This window comes from Antedon bifida, chromosome 7 (genome assembly GCF_963402885.1).
Source record: "Antedon bifida chromosome 7, ecAntBifi1.1, whole genome shotgun sequence".
In the NCBI taxonomy this organism is placed as follows: Eukaryota; Metazoa; Echinodermata; class Crinoidea; order Comatulida; family Antedonidae; genus Antedon; species Antedon bifida.
Genome location: NC_136232.1, coordinates 22,163,111 through 22,183,957, shown reverse-complemented (window position 1 = coordinate 22,183,957; position 20,847 = coordinate 22,163,111). Strand labels below are relative to the sequence as shown.

The following is a 20,847-nucleotide window of genomic DNA, read 5'->3' as shown; positions in this document are numbered from 1 at the left end:
TCACACACTGAAAAATAAAAGAAAAATTTTAAAAACATGTGGTTAAAACATTTTATATTCTAATCACTATATTACAGTATATAGTTTTTAAATTTTAGGGAGGAGGGAGGGGCTGTTCACAAAGATAGACTACATAATATCATGGATTAAAGACTAGATAATATCTTTTGCTCTGTTCATCAGATATGGTGGCAGCAAACAATTATTTCGTTCCGCTCCAACGATTTCCCAGGGTGAGGGTTTCTTTTTGCGGAGGAGATTTCATTTCGTGTATCCTATTTTTACTTTATAACCTACCAAGAGAGCAGTAACAGGCTTGAAGATGGGCATTACTGATTTAGCGGTATTGTGTTTTATTGCATTAGCTTAAAATATGCCTCAATTCATATGACAAACTTACTCTTAGGCTAGCTACTAGTACTAGGCTAGGCCTAACTAACTAGCCTAGAGGCTAGGCTTAGTCAACATACTCTCTGCTGTGTAGGCCGCACCTATTGCACGCGCGTGTTTGATATCGCTTCGCCGGGTGGTGGCCCACTGACTTCCAATGGTGTAGGTGTGGTGGAACAAGGAACACGCCACAATCCGTCCACATGCCATCCGTTGGTTGGTCTATTTGTAGAAAGTACTATAACTAATATCAATATCTTAAAAGTAGCTTGCAAAATTTCTTTTTCTATAATAAGTATAATAATGTTATATAGGCAGACCTAGCCTAGGCCTATTTATATTAAATTATTATTAAAAACGTTTTTTTTTTTGTGGTACCGGTATTTTTATATTTTAGTTTTATCATGACATATTAGGCCTAATTATTATTTCTATTTCAACAGACGTCTGTGCCGTTCGTGATTGGTGTTGGTGTTATTGTAGGTACAGTCCTCCTAAAGTTTATACTTGGCGGAAGCAAAGAAAAGGGACCTCCAAAGTTACTCCAGGACCCTAATGTCAAGTACACACTCAGCCTTGCCGACAAGGAGGTAATTATGAATGTATAAAAATGAAATTTGAAATAATATTTGCAGTCAGATTAATGTCTATATATAATAAATTTTACATTTTATTTCATTTTTATTTGTCTCAATAAAATACACCAGCATAAAAAGTAGCACATAAGTACACGGGATGAGGAAACTCAAACATATTATAACTAAATCACTGACCAGTGAGGAACCTAAAAAATGGGTTTTAAAAATATCTTTTCCAAAAAATTGATAAAGATACAGATTAAAATAAATGAAATAGAAATGTTTTTAAAAAAAAAAAATGTTTAAACAAACTTCGATGAAATGCATAATCCTGTATTTTAATATTCATAACTTTATGTTAATAAAATATTTTTAGATTTTGAGCCCAGACACCAGACGGTTTAGATTTGCATTGCCGTCTGCCCAGCACATCCTAGGCCTTCCTGTTGGTATGTACAAATCTATTCTATACTAGTACTAGGCCTATTTTTTGGTTGTTAAATTCCTGTAATTTGGCCCCTATTTATTGTGTTGGGAAGTTTATCGATTTTTTAACAATGGAGGATAACTGTCCTTGCCTCTAAATCCCCTATTGCCCTAAAGTATAATACCTCCATGCATCTACAGTAGAACTCCCCTATAGAGGCCAATTTCCTATGAAATGTTTTCAAGTTCTCTAAACCAAGGGCTCCTCTATTTTTCCTTGTGGGTTCGATGTCAGGGCGTGGCTAGTAATGTTGTGTTTTGGTGTCCTCAAGTGTATATTTATAAACACCAAATAAACTTATACTTTTTTTCCTAACAGGTCAGCACATCTATCTGACTGCCCGTATTGATGGTGGTCTTGTTATCCGTCCCTATACACCAGTGACCAGTGATGATGACAAAGGCTACATGGACCTTGTCATTAAGGTGAGAAATAATAATTAATGTCTATTTCATGCCTGGCTTACCTGGATAAACCGACAATAGCCCTCTCTCCCCGAAGAGCGAGATATAAATTTTTCCCATATTTTTTTAATGCTATTGTTCCTAAACTTTTCCATAGGTATACTTTAAGGATGTGCACCCCAAGTTCCCGGATGGTGGCAAGATGTCGCAATACCTGGAAGCCATGGAGATCGGCGATGGAATTGAAGTTAAAGGACCTAGTGGACTGCTTAATTATGAAGGGCAGGGTAAGTAGTATTGTCAAATATAGGAATAAAAAATTATATTTTATTTAAAGATTTTGTCCCCCAAAAACATGAAAAATGAAGATTAATTAAATCAGACTTTGGATAGGTTATTTTGTAGTTTTAATAAAGTTAATCACTTTCATAGAAAAAAAATGAAATTTTTTTCTCATAAAATGACAAAATAAATGGTTAAATTCAACCAAAACCCACATGGCTGGCAGCCAATTTGACTATTTTTTTCTTTAAATTACAATATCTTCAGGTAAATACATTTTTTCTATCCAATTTTTAGTCAAAATGGATAACTTATATGACATTAAAATGGCGTATTCCAAAAAAGTGGACAATACATCTTTAATTATCATAGTCCACTCAAAAAGTTTCAAAATGCCTTCTGCAAACCACATTTTTCTGTAAAGTTACATTTCTTTATTTCCTGATAAAATCCAAATCAGAATTTTCCAGAAAATGGAGACATTTTATAGTGAAGTCCCATTCTCCACCGCATGGGTGCTGGGTTTTCCCTCTTGAGCAATTTTGCCAGGCATCAAAATGTGAGGAGAGGCAAAGAGTTTTGTCTGAACAAACCACCTTGGATCAGAAATGGTCTCCTGATGCACTTCTCTTCTTTTTGGTTTGTGTCTTTATATACCGCTTTATATAGTATTATAGTATTTTTATGTGTTTGAATTTCTTAGTTTGGACTGTCAGGTCTGCTGGCTATAGTAATTGAGTTTACTTTTGGCGTCCATAGCCGACAAAAAAAATTTTTTTCTTAACTTGTAATTTTATTTTACTGTATATTTGTATGGCTTAATAAAATGAATGAATGCCTGAACTGATGTACTTCTTTCTGGTTGATATGATTTTTTGAGTTGTCTTGATTCGTAATTTCCTAATTCTTGTTGTTTCAGGTTCTTTTAAAATCAGACCTGACAAGAAGACACCTCCTGAGACAAAGACCGCCAGTAAGGTTGGTCTCATTGCCGGTGGAACAGGTAAAGACGTTACTGCCAATGTGAAGGCCTAAAGCTCTGTCTACACTATCAAACTTTATGTGACAAAAAATGTGATGTGCCCATATATAGACATGATGATGTCATATGATTACCATATTTAAACATATCACTACCATATTTGGGCATATCACACATTTTTTTGTCAAGCTAGATTGATAGTGTAGACAGAGCTTTTTTGGTTGCAAAGCCCAAAATTAAGAACTGCTGTTTTTTTTATTGAGCATTACATTTTGTAATGGAATTGCATGTATAAGTGAATTTTCTACCAGAGGCTCATTTTTTTTAGATTTTAAACTAGCGAATTGGCCAACATAAGTTTTTTTATTCTTTAGGCTGAAAAAATTCTGAATTCAGCAATTAGGCTGTGTGTCGGTTTTTTCTGATGAACATACAACAAATTGTAAAAAAAATAAGTTTGTTTTAAACTAAAAAATGCTAGTTCTATTCAATTAACACATTTGAAATAAAAAATGAATAAAATCACTAAAGGTACTACTTTACTATTTCTTTTGATATCATTTTGCCAAAGATTATAACTGCCAGTTACAGGATCAATGCAACAAAATAAACTTTCTTTTTAGAATCATAAACTGTTTTGTTTTGCAGGCATCACCCCTATGTTGCAGTTAATCCGTGAGGTGTTCAAGCATTCTGACGACACCACTGATCTCTGGCTTCTCTTTGCTAACCAAGTTAGTAATCATATTATTTAATATTTTTAAAAATCCTACAATACAGTTTTTAAAAATTATTTTGTAAAAATTATAATAGTAATAACTAGTTGTGGAGCTGTAGCTTGGTGATTAACGTTCTTGCCTTCCAATCACAAGGTCCAGGGTTCAATCTTGACCTAGTGCTAGGCTTGTAACTCACAACTCTTTCAACTCCACGCTCTAAGCCTCAAATCCATTCTGTAATTGGCAATTTACTCGCTGTTGGATGCGTATAAAATAAAATATTACTACACTGCACAGTTTTGATTGGAAACTTTTTAAACATAGTATTCAAGAGAGAGAGAGAGAGCATATTGCTATAAAAGATATGATACAAGAATGTATAAGGTATGGATTCGAGACCTCTCTGTTTCATATTGCTCTTCGTCGTACATTACTCTCTCATCGGCCTTTAGATGGGATGTAAAGCTGTTGGTCCAGTGTACACATCTAGCTCATGTGCACTTTAAAGAGCCTATTAGTACATCTTTCGAGATGAATTGGAGTCGGTGTACTAGTACATCACAGCCACTGACCATTGCTGGGCCCTCTGGGAGATCAGTCTTTGACTGAAGAGTTCGTCCAGTATAAATAAAATATTTCAATTCTATTTGAATGGGACGTAAAGATGTTGGTCCAGTGTACACACATTATGCACGTGTAACAATGTTTCTGTTGTAGAATAAAACTAACCTATATTTTAAATTTTGTTTTCCATTACTTGAATAGACCGAAGCCGATATTCTTCTTCGCGATGAGTTGGAGGAGATTGCACGCGAACAGAAGTCAAGGTTCCATCTTTGGTATACTCTGGATCGACCTGAAGAAGGTAAACTAAGCCCTCTGATGTTTTATTGGAAAGAAGTCAACTCTTGTCTTGTGATATACAGTAAATGATATCGCATTGGAGCTTTCACAAGATTGAAATAATATGGTTTTGAAAAATGTTGTCAACACTATCAATCTTTATGTGACAAAAAATATAATGTACATGACATGATGATGTCATATCACTACCCTATTTGGGCATATCACCACCATATTTGGGCACATCACACTTTGTTTGTCATAGTTTGATAGTGTAGACAGAGTTTTATTGTAAAAATATTACATAATCATTACTAAAGTATGTCCTTAAATAATCTTTCTTGGTAGGATGGAAGTACAGTTCTGGATTCGTCACTGAAGATATGCTGAAAGAGAACATGCCACCACCTGGTGACGACACCCTGATATTGATGTGTGGACCACCACCAATGATCAACTATGCCTGCCAACCCAACCTTGAGAAACTTGGTTATGCAGAAGACAGGCGATTTGCATATTAGGCCAGGTGTGCTTAGAATGTCACTGCGTGCCTATCACAAATTATACATGCAAATGCACCAACTATCACATAGTTGGTTAGATGATAAACGTCTTGCATTGCTTGTAAATTTCACCGCCTGCTTAATGAAAATAGGGTATTTGCATATAGAATAACTGCAATTTGACCTTTCAGATTATGTATGCATATTAGAGCCAGGTGTATTTAAAATACCACCATGCTTCTGCACATTTTGGTGATTTTTTTTTATAGATTAATCATTTATTATAAATTTTACTTCAAAAGTATATTCATTTTTCTTGATATCATTATATTACTGAAATATTTTAAAGAATTAATAAATTTATTTTGTTTAAATTGTATTTGTAGCATGAAATATATTTCTTTTGAATATTGCACTAAACTATTGAAGTAAATGCTTAAGATTTTGTAGAACAAGAATATCAATTTAGATAAGAAATAATTGTCAAACATTATTAGTGTCAGATTAATCATGGTTATAATGTCATATTCTGTGGCAACAGACTTTTCAATAACAAATTATAATTTAGTATATAAAGCTAAGCTTTGTTTCAGCATTAATTCCACTGTCAGAATTAACTGTTTAGTCTTCCATGTTAGGGTTGTATGTAGCAAATTATGAATTAAAAAAAACACAATTTGAGATTAGTCTTGGTCTTGTTATTGCTGGTCAAATTCAGTAGTTACTATAACATTTGTTTACTGTCGCATACTGAAGACATAACCTCCCAACCAAAGATTAAATTTGATTGCCTTGCTCAGTGCTATATCCAAGGGTTTGATTTCCTTATTCAGTAGCAGGTTATTTGGCGCTTAAAATAAATTCCAGCCGACGCCGGCCAATGAGCACATGTCGACACGCGGTCGAGAGAAAGCCCGCGGTATTCAAACAATGCTGTAGCCACCTTGTTAAGATTCAACCAATCCGAGCACATTGTTTACCGAGTATGTTGCAGAGTGTCGACTGAGTGTTGAGGTTGTGAAATACTGTATTTACAAAAATAGTTGTTTCTCCTTTAAAATACTTGTTTATGGCATGCGAGTGACAAGACTACATTATAAACATAAATTTAACAATCAATTACTACCAACGGGAAGCAGAAAAGGTAGGCTAAGTTTGTTTATATAATTAATGCTAGGCCCATCAATAGGCTGCTTCAGTGAGTTAGCTAACTAAGTAGGCTACGCCGCGGCGAACTTAATGAGGTGACTACCCCAGGCCTACCTGAGGAGTAGCAGTCTTTAACTAGAATGTATGTACGTCGTACGTACATTGTCTTTTCATCTTTATGATGTACCTGCCAAAATGGCAATAAATGTCATAATAGTGTATGCTTTTGTTAGAATTTTATTGTAAAATAATTGTAGGCTACTGTATATTTTAGTGAAAACTGGTGGATCTGTGCAGGTACTGGGAAAGTGTGGGGATAACTTTGAAACAAATTGTTGGTGGGGTATCAAATTTTAAAGGCAATTTTATTAAATAAATCAAAGAACCATTCCATTTAAAATCCATTATCACTATCGCTCCCCAGGTGTGAATTGACTTTTATTTTAGTCTTATGGTTGGTACATTCACAGTTAATAGTGAATCCTTCATAAAAAAAACCCAGACATGAATTTTGGTTTTATATGGAATAAACAAGAAAACTTGAACATCTCCATTTAATAATAATAATTGTTATAATTTATTGATATAATTTTCCTACATTTCATTGATATCTTATTGATTAAAAAACTAAATTATCCCCAAACAATATAGATGACTTTGAATTCCTATAAAACAAATATGTCCTATTAAAATAAACAATATAAATTAAAGTCTTTTAACAATGGGAATGGACATTATTTCATTTACCAAAACCTTCATTGAAAACTGCCACATATTATATTACTAATATCAATTATACTAAGGCAATCTAACAACAGGATTTTGAGCTTCGGAGATAAAAGAGTTTATCTGTGGCTGCAACACGATCAGTTCCATGCCACTTCACAGACATCACGTCGTGTAGAATAAATACATTGTACAGTACTGTTGGTATTTGTCGCAGCCAGACATAAGATCAAAGGACTAATAGAAGTCTTAGCAAGGCAAACTCACTGTCCTGTTGTTAGATTGCCTTGATTATACTATCAACTCTTATTAACACTCACAGCATATACTAACTAAAGTATTCCAAAAACAATCCATAGGGTTAACAACAAAAATATAGATTATAAATATAATTTGATTAAAAGCTGTTAAATGCTGATAAAAATGATGCTCATTTAATACCTGAATTGAAATTTGAGTACTTTATCATAACGTAACTTTGATTACAGTACATGATTAAAAATATAAAACAACCCAATTTTCATTAACATGTTTTTTATTATCAACATTTAAAATTCATTTCAAAATTGTTGACACTGTGCAATAAACCTATGTACAGTATCTAGATATCGCATTGTTTTACCTACAGATTCCATTTGATCGACACATACGATTACAGTAGTAAGACCATTTTGCTGTTCTAAAATTAAGTCAATGGAATTCATTAAATTATTACATTAATATTTAATTAATTAATTGTAATTGCCCTGTGGATAATAATAAAGATGTATTGTCCCCCAAAAACATGAAAAATGAAGATTATTTAAATCAGACTATTTTTTGCTTAATATATTACAGTTTTTTCAGGTACATAATTGTTTTTTTCGATCCAATTTTTGGTCAAAGTGGATAACTATTATGTGACATTAAAATGGCATATTCAACAAATTTTTTTTAAAGAATTATTTTTTCAGGTGGACAATACATCTTTAACATATCTAATACTTGTGGAAGACAAGGTACAATTATGAATGTCCCTCTTCCCTGGTGGGATGAATGTATGAACCTAAAAACTACAGCTAGTCCTCATCATCATCAGATGCTGGTGGGGTGCCAAGCGGTGTCGATGCTCGTGAACTTGTTGGTGAGGGTGGTGCTGATGCAGCACGAGGGAATCTGAATGGCTGAAATGACAAAATTATAAACATTATTTTAAACAAAAATTTAATCAAATTATCTTAAACAAGGCCAACAGCCATAAGTCGCGTGCTCTCAGAAAAAAATTAACTTTCAAAAAGTAATGTATTTTAAAACTTTTCTGTACATCAAAACAGTTCAAAAAGTACAGAAAAGCGATAAAACGCATAGTGATACCGGACCGACAGACAGACCGACCGACCGACATAGTGAACTATAGAGTCGCGTCCGCGAGACTAAAAACTAGAGATTAATAATGTTTACAGTAGGCAATTTTACATACTGTATTTCCCATCAAACTTAAATTTTGTATAACTTATAGCCTATAAGTTTGTTTGGTTAAAAGCAACTGTTATGTAGTTACTGTATATGTAAAATTAAAATGTATTATATGATTGTATGTCAGGCATATGTCAATATGGTGAAAATAAACCTTTTATTTTATTTTGAAAATTATACTTTTTTAAACATGAATATTCATACAGAACTTATTTGATACACAGCTTACCTGTGGACCATCTTCCTCGTCGACGTCAAATAGTTCTGGGTAGACTTTGTGAAGTGCTAGTTGTCTTGCTTGGCGATAATACTACAAAAAAAAGAACTGGGAATATAGCATATATTGTATGATGAATGTACCACCTACAAACAGTTTAAATAAAGACTAATAAGCCACTTGAAGCTGAAAAAGTTTTGGTAAGTTAAAATTGTTTTATTTGTTAGAAAATACAAGCAAAGGTTAAATTCTCAATTCATTTTTTTTCTTCAAAAATAAATGAAATCACTTACAACTCCAAGGTTTTTCCAGTCTAGTAGATCACTTAGGCGTTCTGTACGGTTACGTTGTAGGATACGCTGTCTCCTTGTCAAACGAGTGAAATCAAACATGTACTAGAACAAAATGGATATCATTTCAATTATACATTATAATTTCATGTAAATTTGGCACAATTCAGATTATTCTGCAATGCCACTTATATTTTTTATAAACCAGAATTGAATTATAATGAATTCCAACAAAATCATTCACATTGTATCTCTATAAACATTTAATTTTGTCAATTCATTTTTAAATATACTTATTAGCTGTTCACCTGTTTTCAAACTCAATTTTCTCTCAAGTAGTAACAGTGTGTACTATTGTATGCCACGTGACCCACAATCATCCAATCAAATGACAGGAATTTATTTAGGTGTTATATAATATAAAATATATGGCAAGATTGGTTCGATAAATCTCCTAATACATAAAGGAATTTATAACATTAGTGACAGTTGAAATTGAATCTAGGGTTATCTATAAACAATATTGAGGATGTTATATGATCTGACTTAAAGCACCACTGTACCAGGGATAACCCAGTGTTTCCCTTTTAAGATAACAAACTCACTGATGCTAACTGCTGAACGGATTCCTCTAGGCTCTTAGTTCGTCTATCAATAATGTAGATTCCATAAGAAGTAGGGTCTGCAATGTGCTCAGCCATGAAACACCCAAATCCAGATAGGTTACTTGTCACGCTTGGGATACCCATCACTGTACACTCCGCTACAAAAAGAGAAAGGTCACACACATAAAATTAAATACCCAGTTTTATAAGTAGGGACTGGGTCAATTGTATTTATTATATTCTAGTTGTGTAAAGCCTTGCCATTGTTTTGCCAACTAGATCACTGGGACAGTTTTTTTAGGTTTAACTAGTCCATATTATTGTCTACAAAAGACTATGTGCGGATTTGTTACTAGCGCACCAGGAACAAACAAAATAATAAACCTACACCCTTCTAATACATACATACAAAAAATTGAGTAATTTTAAACACTAGTAAGCTATTATTAGTATTATTAATATTTAATAATAGTTTTACTGGGGAATTATCTTCTTCTAATCATGGTATATAAATTCTGGAGAACATTTACTGTAACGTTACTTTAGAAAAAAATAGTAATAAGTACAGTATTAGTATACTTTATTCTACTATTTTGATTTTATTCAATTCAATTTCTTTTATTTCGGAAATTTCATCCATATAAACAAACGTACAAACAGAAAAAGAAAAATGAAAATTCGCAAACTTTAAGCTAAAATATATAGAATACTTCTCCATCTACAATATATTTTTGAGTTATGGAGCATATGTTTGCAAACACAAGCAACAAGAATATTAGAACTATTCAACATACGTTGCATGAAACCATAGATAGATTTTCGAATATACTCATTATTGCTTTTTACCTGGTGTATAGCCCCAAGGTTCATAATAGGATGGAAACACTCCAAGATGGCAGCCACGTACAAACTCAGAATAATCACAAGCAAACAATGGATTGGTGGACGAAAGAAACTCTGGATGAAAAATTACCTGAAAAAAACCAGGTATAGAATTACTTAATACTGTAGTAAAAATGCTGAGAATATTCACTGAAATAAACCAGCCTGGTATAGATAGATGTATATCCTCAAAAACATAAAAAATGAAGATTGAATAAAATCATTTTGCAATTCTAATAGTTAATTGATGATAATTTCACTTATAAAAAGACAAAATAAACTGTTAAATTTAACCAAAAAACCTATTGTCGGACAGACAATTTTACTAATTTTTAGTAAATATTTGTTTTCAATCCATTTTTGGTCAAAGTGAATACAGCTATTATGTAACATTAAAATGAAATAAAAGATTATGTTTTCAGAGGGACAATATTTCTTTAAATATTTTAAAATGTTTTCTATACTTTACATTCTTTTTAATTCAAAGTTAGATTATGTAACAAGTTTAAAAAGCACTGTAAACTTAAACTTACTTTGACTCTATCATCAGGGCCATTGAATAGCTGGATTCTTCTGATGTAGTTGAGTACAGGATCTCTGTAGTCATCTATCACATTGTGTGTACACACTGGTGGGAGGTTTGGCGTTTGAGCACTGTATATACAACGCTTTAGTTGTACCATATCGCTGGAGTTCAGTAGATTTTCCCCCTTCGGTGTCTCACCTCTATAATGGTAAACAAAGACATTTGATTGGCAGCTAGTGAAAGTTCTAGGACTAGTTATTGAAGGTGCATGTCCTGTGGGAAAATGTAATAATATTCACCACAAGCTATATATTTTATGCGAAATTAACTCTTTCAAACTAAACCTAGATTACATCATGTTTAAGTTCCATGGATATTTTATTTCATACGTATCAACCAGGGAGTAACTCGTCAATTACAGGATTGATAAACTATTTTATAATTTATCTTGCTTATAAACTAAGTCTCAATTGAGGCTTAGGGAGTTGTGTTGAAAGAGTTGTGAGTTACAACTCTGACACTAGGTCAGGATTAAACCCTGGACCTTGGGATTGGAAGGCAAGCATGTTAACTACCAAGCTACAGCTCCACTATTTAAAGTGTGAACATCCAAACCCAACCAAGACATTGAAGGGCACATCCATTAAGACATCTTACCGTAGTGCATGCTCAAATACTTTCTTGCCAATTTTCTCTTGGATGTCAGCAACTGTTTCCTTCATTTGTTTACAGATGGCTTGACCTCGGAGGGACTCAACATTAAAGCTGTTAGTGCGTGCAGGAAAGATCAGAAAGGCAACTACAGTCATCTTGGAACCAGATTTCTGGTGAGAAAATAATTAAAACCACTACAATATAAACAGTTTTACTCGTATTCGGATACTTATCCTTCAAAAGGTAAGTACATTAGTAGGTTAACTATAAGATGATAATTACTCCCTTCCACTCCTTATAAGGTAAAGTACTAGGAAAACTACTTAAGAGGTCATTTTTTTTTTTTGTAATCATGAAGGTCAGAAGTAGGTTGGCATTGGCAATTGATTGCTCTGTGATACTCAATCTTGTCTCACACCGCAAGTCAAAACGAAAATGGAACCAAGCCTATAAATAGTGTTCTAAAGCTCTGTATACACTATCAAACTTTATGTGACAAAAAAATATGATGTGCCCATATATGGAAATGATGATGTTTGCGCACATTTTTTGTCAAACTAGTTTTATAGTGTAGACCGGGGTGTAGACATAGCTGTAGAATACTGCATCCTCAAGCAGCAACACAAAATACTACATAGTTTATAGCTGTTAATGATATCTTACCTTCATGTAATAATTAAGTCTTGCTAAGGATTCTAAAAATATATCTGCACCTTTATTGGAGAATTCATAGCGACCAGCAATGAAGAAGTACAAGGTTTTATCAAGGTCAAAATTGAAATGACTGTAGGAAAAATGTATTTCATTATTCTTTCATATCATTCATAATTATCAGAAAAAGAAAAAAAATTGTTTGGTTTGGAATTGAACATGGAATCTCTCCAGTTCAGGACAAGCACCTTACCACTAGACCACATAATATTTTGGTGGTATAACAGGTCAGACACTATTTTGTTAAAAGGTTAGCAAAGCAAGAAACATTGGTGGACCAAGGATTGCAGTACACTGCTACACTTCATAAAGTCCTAAAAATGACTATAGGGAATTACATGTTGTACATCAAAACTTGCTTCACTGCACTAGGTCAGATATATCTATCATTCATTATTTTACCCATGAAAATGTCCTCTGACAAAATCGTTAATTTTTTCTTTGGCTTTTGCGTGAAGGTTTTGAAATTCATGCATGGCTTGAAACTTGACCACATTCAAACCGTTAGGTACTACAACATCTGAAAATATAATAAAAATTGACTAATTTATTCATAATATTTAGAATCTGCTAACTGGCCTTGGAGCCATCCATTTGTATCTATGCAACTTTTTTGGGGGGTTTTCCTAATTTCGGTAGAACTCTGTCTTAGACAACCGTGTGAAACACACAAGTAGCATTATATATTTTAGTACTATGGCCAACACTTAATTAGGGGAAACCTCTATTAAGGGGACATATGTTTAGTGTCCCTTAAAATGGGTTCTAATCAACTAAGTATTAATTAGTTATTGAATATTTATTTGAAATGTACCTGCTTTTCTCTTTAAAAGGGCTTCACTTTCAATAGCCAGGATTTCAGAAACGGTGCTAAATACATGCGCTGTATGAACTGCCGCCCTCTCCATACAATATCGGTGGTAAATGCCGCGCTGGCCTGCTTCTTTATCGACATCAAACTGAAAATGAATACAGTACAAAAAAAAATTAAAACCTGACAAATAGAATACTATCATGTGCTGGAAACATCATCAAGTCAATTTGCCATAATCATTTAAAATGATAAACAGAAATTAGATATTGTTTGAGAGTAACAGTATGGAAAAATATGGGGCTTTTGATTTTTATGAATGAAATACAAATTTGAAAAAACTACTCTGTAACAATTATACAAAATACATGAAAAGATATTACATGACTTTCAACGTATATGTTATTTTTTGAATGACTTAGTAGTATTCTGGAAAATAATCCTACTTAAAAATAGCAAAGTCATGATTGATGGTAATTGCTATTGTATTATACTATTACTTATTTTACATGTTATTCATTTTTTTAATGTATTTTGCTTTATATGTACCATTATAGATGATTAATAGACTCTTGCTTCACAATTTGAATGCAAATATTTAGAATAAAACTATAATACAAACAAAACGATTGACTGACTGTGGGGTAATTCAGCATTCAAATTGTCAGTATAAATTTTATCAGAAGTGATTTTTTTTTAAATTTTGGCCCAGTACCCATTTTTTTTAGCAAGAGTAGATTATTTATGTCATTAACACAAAATAAGCTACAAAAAAAAAAAAACAACCCAGTTTTTCAATTGATGCTATGTGTAAGAAGAAGGGCAACCTACAAACCTTATCCAGGTTATTGTAAAAGTCTACATTGCCAGCACAAAGGTATCTGCCGAGGAGAGTAGCATGAGTCGTGAAGATCGTACAGCAGTCAACGTGTCGTAGACGACATAGCAACAACCCTATTCCTGACAGCCATTCATGAAACTGCGTCATTATCAACGGCTTTTCTTCAGAATCAAAACCAGCACGGAACTGTTTGAAGAGAAAAATAAATGATATGATGCATGATAATGTTTTTATTAAAGGTATTTTTATAGAATGTTCCCATAACAAGCATAATGTGTAAATTTCTTAACCTATTTTATCAAATGTACAGTATAATTTACCTCTCCAATGAACCATTGAACAAGGTTTCCAAATATGACGGCATCATTCGATTCCTTGTCATGCCATGGGATGCCAATGTGTGCCAATTCCCAAAGATCCTTCTTCCATTGGTCCAGCATGTGAGAAGCGAATCCAATGTCAAAGAGAATAACATTAGGGTAGCCATCAATGAGCCAACGACCACATACAATCTGGTGAGATAGTATAACAGACCTAGATGTTTAACAAGGTAGGTACAGTAGGGCATAAATATAAAGCTTCCATTTGGGATGGTAGCTGAAAGATGAACAATAAATCAACCAGCTCTATGTACACTTGTTTGACAACAAAATTGTGATGTACCCAAATATGGTAGTGAAATGCACAAATATGGTAGTGATATAACATCATCATGTCCATATGGTAGGCACATTTTTTTTGTCACATACAATTTGATAGTGATAGAGCTTTATGATGGTATTGATATGATATATTTCCTCCATGATTGATGTTACTGTATTGTAACATTCCCCCATTTCATTTAAGAAATCCTAAATTTGCCCCTGATCCATCCACAGGCACTAATTGACGCATCACAAATTTTACCCAGAAAAATAGTATAAAATTATTGTCCAATGAGAACCTACTTTTATCCCACTCTTTCTCATTGAATCTACAGCTCTTTTAATGAGTGGATTTTCAGGCTCAATTATTTCAACTTCCGTCTTGATACAGTTTTCATTACAAGGTCCAAGCAGGTAATACTGGTCACCCATCTCGTCCACGGTTACACCTGCTTTTGACCTAATCACTGTGTATATACCACCAACTAAAAAAAAACATTTAGACTTGTGAAATTTAATATTGTCAATCAAACCATTTACCTCGTGAAATGTACACTAAGTATTTATATAAATGAAATGAACTAATATTTAACCAAAAATATAGTACTGTACTAATTGGGGATGCACTCTGAAGCCAAATTAAATATGTAATAGAAAAAAGTAGTTTGACCAATCACGACACGATGATTTGGTGATCAATTGCATCATGATTGGTCAAATTCCTTTGCGTCCTTGAATTGCGTCCTAGTGGGAACCAATTAGATTTGGCAAGTAAAAGGACACATTTTGATTTATTTAGCTAAAATTAAAATTTAAAAACAAATAGAAATAGACCTATGCAATGCATTCTATGTCTATAGTTTTATCGATCATTATCAATTTAATTAATAGATATTATTATTATTAATATAGGCCCTAGGCCTGTTATCCAACTCTTAGCTACTTTTTAAAGGCCAAAATGCATGCAAATACATTTCATAGTAATGTAGTATATAGTAGGCCTACCTTTGTTGACAACTTCCCATGCAATCTCAAATAACCACATATTTTGTTCAGAGGCAGTGGCACCTCTGTCCATCTCGCACAGGGCAGTATCAAACCCTGGAAGTGTTTTCTGCACTCGGGACATTGAGTGAGATCTTTCTATCTTTTTAGGCATCATTTTAGGCTTCAATCGTCGACAACTTACAGTTAAATTACAATAGGCCTGGGCCTAGACTATTATGTTACTGCAATTACACACTGACCACCTCCCCTACGTAATCTGGCCTTTTTGATCAACAAACTAAACTGACCATGCACCACTGCACCCACGTACCACATAAAAATAAACACACTGCTAACTGACCTTGAGAGTAAGTACCACGCAAGCTGTTAAAATAAATAAACACTTTTTAAAAATCATTTAATATTATTTCTATGGAAAGTTTATATAAATTAAAAATATATTGTATTTGTAATATTTTGTATCTTTCAACAAACAAACAGAAAGAGTATTTATTCTTTTTTTGTAAAATTGTTTTAAATGTTATTTATAGGAAGATAAGTACTCATTCGGAATCTAAAAACCACGTGACCTTTCTTTTCGCAAAATCTGCCATCATGGGTCGTATGCACGCACCCGGGTAAAGATAATTTTATTATAAAATTATACTTATTTAACGTATATTTTGATGAAACATATCGACTATAATGTTTATAAATACCTAAAGTTTTCATTTTTGTAAAAATAAAGATGTTATGACATTTTAGATGCTTTAAAAAACCTTGTTAAAAACAGTCTCACATCGAAGTAGGTTAAATGGCCGACGACGTGAACGTTGTATGGCCATGCTTGCCTATCCTTGGCCACTTGGCGTGGCGGCGGCAGTAGGTTGTGGTAAGCCTACCGCATTATTGCTGAACCCGCCTGGCCTAGGCTAATTTAGTAATAGTCGCCTACTACTCATAAATATTTTGTTATAGAAGATATAGACTAGGCCTATTCTATTATCGGATTTTATTTTTAAAAATTTGTTTTAATATTATAAAATAGGCTCCTACCTTTTTTTTTATAAATAATTTACTTGGCCTCTAGGCTAGGCTAGTTACAGCAGTAGGTAGCCAGTATTAATACAGTCAGTAGGTATATGCATATAACTGCCTACACTAATATTTAATATTAAATAACTGCTTCTTTTAATTTATTTATTATATTCTTATTCAATACAATAATATCTAGCTAGGCCCCATTTCTATGCTATACAAACAATAATGTTTTTTTAAAAATTGTTTTTACAGAAAGGGTATTTCCAGCTCATCACTGCCTTACAGGAGAAGTGTTCCAACCTGGTTGAAACTATCGTCTGATGATGTCAAAGATCAAATATTTAAGCTTGCTAAGAAAGGCTTGACCCCTTCACAAATTGGTAGGTTTCTGGTAATTGTGTTCTTCAAATTATCTCTCTCCTTGGTGTGTGATGCTTTTTGGGTTCTTAAATTATCCTAACTAAAGATCAGAAAAAGTGAATTCCTCAACTTTATTTAATATTCCAAATCATCATTCTAGAGTTATCTAGTGTTTATATGCTTAAAAACTCTAGGAAGAACATGGATCACAAATGTATGTTTCCCCGGGCAGGCAAAGCATTGAAAGAATTGAAAAACACGGTCCCCTTTCTGTTACTAATTAAAAAATCCTGGAAAAAAGTACCTTGGGAAAATAAATAGCGCTATATCACATCTCATACATGAAATTTCAAAAAAATGTATGCTCAATCAATTACCAGGAAAGCAAATTGTCGACCTTAGATTGAATTTTGGGTAAATCGGGCTTGGGCAACAATTAAAAAAAAAGTTTAGATCTTATCCTTGTTATTTCTTTTTGTGACTATTTTGCTTGTCTTATACCCTTATACACACACCGATCTTTTTGTATTTTAAGCGATTTATTTTATCTATATTATTGTATTTTAAACGATGAATTTTATCTGTAGATAATCAAATTTTAACCTTTTAAACTCATTTTTTATATTTTTATGTGAATTTCTAACTTTGAACAAACAAAAATAATTTCAAACTATGAACTATTATTTACTGTGTTTGACCATGAATAAATGAAATGAAATGGGAATAAGTGAGCTACCTATACACACATTTGACATTATTACTTGTAACAATTGAAATATGTTTGCTGTTTCTAGGTGTTATACTAAGAGACTCTCATGGTGTAGCCCAGGTCAGGTTTGTAACTGGCAACAAGATCCTGCGCATACTTAAGTCGCAAGGCCTAGCCCCTGATCTTCCAGAGGATCTGTACTATCTCATCAAGAAGGCTGTTGCCATCCGAAAACATTTGGAAAGAAACCGAAAGGTATGGTAGTCCCGTTTCTATATTGTTGGATGTTTACTGTTGATTCCTACATTGGCCCATGGTTTAACAAAGATTTTCTGATTTTTATTTCTATATAAATTAGACCAATAAAAGATGTATTGGTTTCCTCTTTGGTTGTTTTTTTTGTGCACAGAAGTTTTAATAAATAAATTGAATGAATGAATTAATCCAATTCTCAAAAAAAACAACTTTTAATTTATACTTAATTATGTTTTTACTGTATTGTTTTGCTGAAAAGTTGTCAACATCTTTAGGCTAAAGACACTAGGACGATAACAATTGATGATAAAAATATATAATTTGTATTCATTTTTATTACATGCAACTAAAGAATTTCAAAAGGTTTTTATTTTAGAACTATAGAATAACCATATATGCTATCTTTGATAAAAATAATATTTTAAAAAATCCAATCAAATGACGTCATGATCAATAGAACAATAAAATCACTGTATTGATATTATTGCTCTTACTAATCATGATGTTAGTTGATTGTTGGACGTGTGCAAATATTATTTTCATCAAAGGCAAAATGTTGAATGTTGTACTGCTATTACTTCGTCCTTCAGATTAAACATTAAGTCCCATTTAGATAAGGGTTTGGAAAGAAATGATAACCAGTGAGTTTATACGCTAAAAGTTCTATGTTTTTTTATTTGCTTGTTTTATTTAGGACAAGGATTCCAAGTTCCGTCTTATTCTGGTTGAGAGCCGTATCTACCGTCTGGCCAGATATTACAAGACAAAGAGAGTTTTGCCACCAAATTGGAAGTAGTAAGTATATCATGTCTCTAAAGCTCGGTTCCCACTAGGATGCAACGCAAGCGAGTTGACCAATCACACGGCGCACGACTGTTGAAATAATTTATCGCTTGAGATTTAATGCCCTAGGGAGAACTCCTGTTATCAGTTGGTTCCAACTATGGCACAGTACAATTCAGTTTAACTTTATTTGTCAACGGAGGCCCAGATCAACTCCCTTGGGATGTGCACATACAAAAATTTAAATATTTTATAACATGTTGTAAAAAAATTTAAACTTATACTAAAAAACACTTTTTACCAATAAAATTAAATTACGTATTGCCTTGCATCATAGTGGGACCAATCTAAATCAAGTATGAAAATGTAATTTAATGTAATTTTAATTTCAGATTTATTCAATTTAACTTTTATTTTTAAAAGAATACTTTTAAATCTTTTTTCATAATTTTTTTTCAGTGAATCCTCAACTGCCTCAGCTCTTGTGGCATAAATTGCTCCAACAAACAAATACTAAATAATACATCACCATGACAATAAGAAGCTGGAGTTACGATTCAACAATTTTCTTTTGTAAAAATAAGTAATTGTGAAAGACTTACCTGTTAAAATTTGAATAAAAGGAAGCAATGCAGGAATTGGTTGTTTATTTTTATTATGTGTTTTATTCAGATCTATCTTTCTCCTCCTATGCAGTACCAGGTTTTGATGATGATTATTAAAAATAATATATTTTGCAGTCCTAGTCCAGTGGCCGCATTCATTCTCCTTTCACCCTTAACTTAGGCGAGGGAAACGGCCAAAACATTGTGTGAATACTGTCCGTAATTGACTTATGTGAAAAACCTTGTGTTTAAAAAAAATATCTCACTTGCGTGTTATATGGTCCTGCAGGCTAGAACCATACAGTAATTGTGTAGTAGCGAGGACGTGCTAACAATTTCTATTCTGTCTGGATTATCTTCTGTTAGAATTATCTTCTATTAGGATTGTCTTCTGTTAGGATTGTCTTCTGTTAGGATTATCTTCTGTAAGGATTATCTTCTGTTGGGATTATCTTCTGTTAGGATTATCTTCTGTTAGAATTATCTTCTGTTGGGATTATCTTCTGTTGGGATTATCTTCGGTTAGGATTATCTACTGTTAGAATTATCTTCTGTTATGCTTATCTTTTGTTAGGATTATCTTTTGTTAGGATTATCTTCTGTTAGGATTATTTTCTATTAAGGTTATTTTCTATTAAGGTTATCTTCTGTTAGAATTATCTTCTGTTAGGATTATCTTCTATTAGGATTATCTTCTGTTAAGATTATCTTCTGTTAGGATTATCTTCTGTTAGGATTATCTTCTGTTAGGATTATCTTCTGTTAGGATTATCTTCTGTTAGGATTATCTTCTATTAGGATTATCTTCTATTAGGATTATCTTCTGTTAGGATTATCTTCTGTTAGGATTATCTTCTATTAGGATTATCTTCTATTAGGATTATCTTCTATTAGGATTATCTTCTATTAGGATTATCTTCTGTTAGGATTATCTTCTGTTAGGATTATCTTCTATTAGGATTATCTTTTGTTAGGATTATTTTCTATTAAGGTTATCTTCTGTTAGAATTATCTTTTTGTATGATTTGATAAAAAAAATTAGATAGGATTTAAATCAGACTAGTTGGTAACTTGCGGTTTGCTTGTGAAGTGAGGTGGAAAAATTCTTTGCTTTCGTATTGAAATTGTATCAATAATGTTTGCATATTACCATACAGTAATGATTTCTGAATTTAAGAAAGTTGAGGGCGTTTTCTTTTCTAGTTAAATCTGAAATATTCCCATCCCACTTGGAATTCCATAATAAATTTGTAAGATACAATTTATAAAAGATACTAAATTTAAAAAAATTAATAATCTCATAATTATGTTCGTTGAGCATAGTTTTGCCAAATCGGTTACCGTACACTGCTTATGTATAATGTATAGGGGCCTAGGTCAATATCCTAGCTTATTCTAAAAATAAACA

The 20,847-nt window shown here is 32.7% G+C and overlaps 3 protein-coding genes across 3 annotated transcripts; 2 read left to right on the top strand and 1 right to left on the bottom strand.

Annotated features, from left to right (window-relative positions):
* The first annotated feature begins 200 nt into the window (after window positions 1-200).
* On the top strand, window positions 201-5,869 carry LOC144849258 (NADH-cytochrome b5 reductase 3-like). The gene is made up of 9 exons (XM_078706333.1): window positions 201-343; window positions 834-980; window positions 1,345-1,417; window positions 1,774-1,880; window positions 2,017-2,146; window positions 3,061-3,144; window positions 3,772-3,857; window positions 4,608-4,707; window positions 5,034-5,869. Exons 1-9 carry the CDS (start codon window positions 323-325, stop codon window positions 5,204-5,206), a joined length of 921 nt encoding a protein of 306 aa, XP_078562459.1. The 5' UTR covers window positions 201-322; the 3' UTR covers window positions 5,207-5,869.
* Window positions 5,870-6,890: 1,021 nt separating this feature from the next.
* On the bottom strand, window positions 6,891-16,007 carry LOC144849164 (glycogen [starch] synthase, muscle-like). Its single transcript, XM_078706188.1, has 14 exons — window positions 15,705-16,007; window positions 15,003-15,184; window positions 14,376-14,567; window positions 14,050-14,241; window positions 13,218-13,362; window positions 12,806-12,923; window positions 12,356-12,476; window positions 11,696-11,862; window positions 11,046-11,238; window positions 10,477-10,603; window positions 9,631-9,788; window positions 9,029-9,130; window positions 8,748-8,828; window positions 6,891-8,226 (listed from the first exon to the last, which is right to left on the bottom strand). The coding sequence occupies exons 1-14, from the start codon at window positions 15,859-15,861 to the stop codon at window positions 8,122-8,124; spliced, it is 2,040 nt and encodes a 679-aa protein (XP_078562314.1). The 5' UTR covers window positions 15,862-16,007; the 3' UTR covers window positions 6,891-8,121.
* A 230-nt stretch (window positions 16,008-16,237) lies between these two features.
* Window positions 16,238-19,472, top strand: LOC144849165 (small ribosomal subunit protein uS15). The gene is made up of 5 exons (XM_078706189.1): window positions 16,238-16,324; window positions 16,980-17,107; window positions 17,882-18,051; window positions 18,746-18,846; window positions 19,294-19,472. Exons 1-5 carry the CDS (start codon window positions 16,302-16,304, stop codon window positions 19,325-19,327), a joined length of 456 nt encoding a protein of 151 aa, XP_078562315.1. The 5' UTR covers window positions 16,238-16,301; the 3' UTR covers window positions 19,328-19,472.
* The last annotated feature ends 1,375 nt before the right edge of the window (window positions 19,473-20,847 follow it).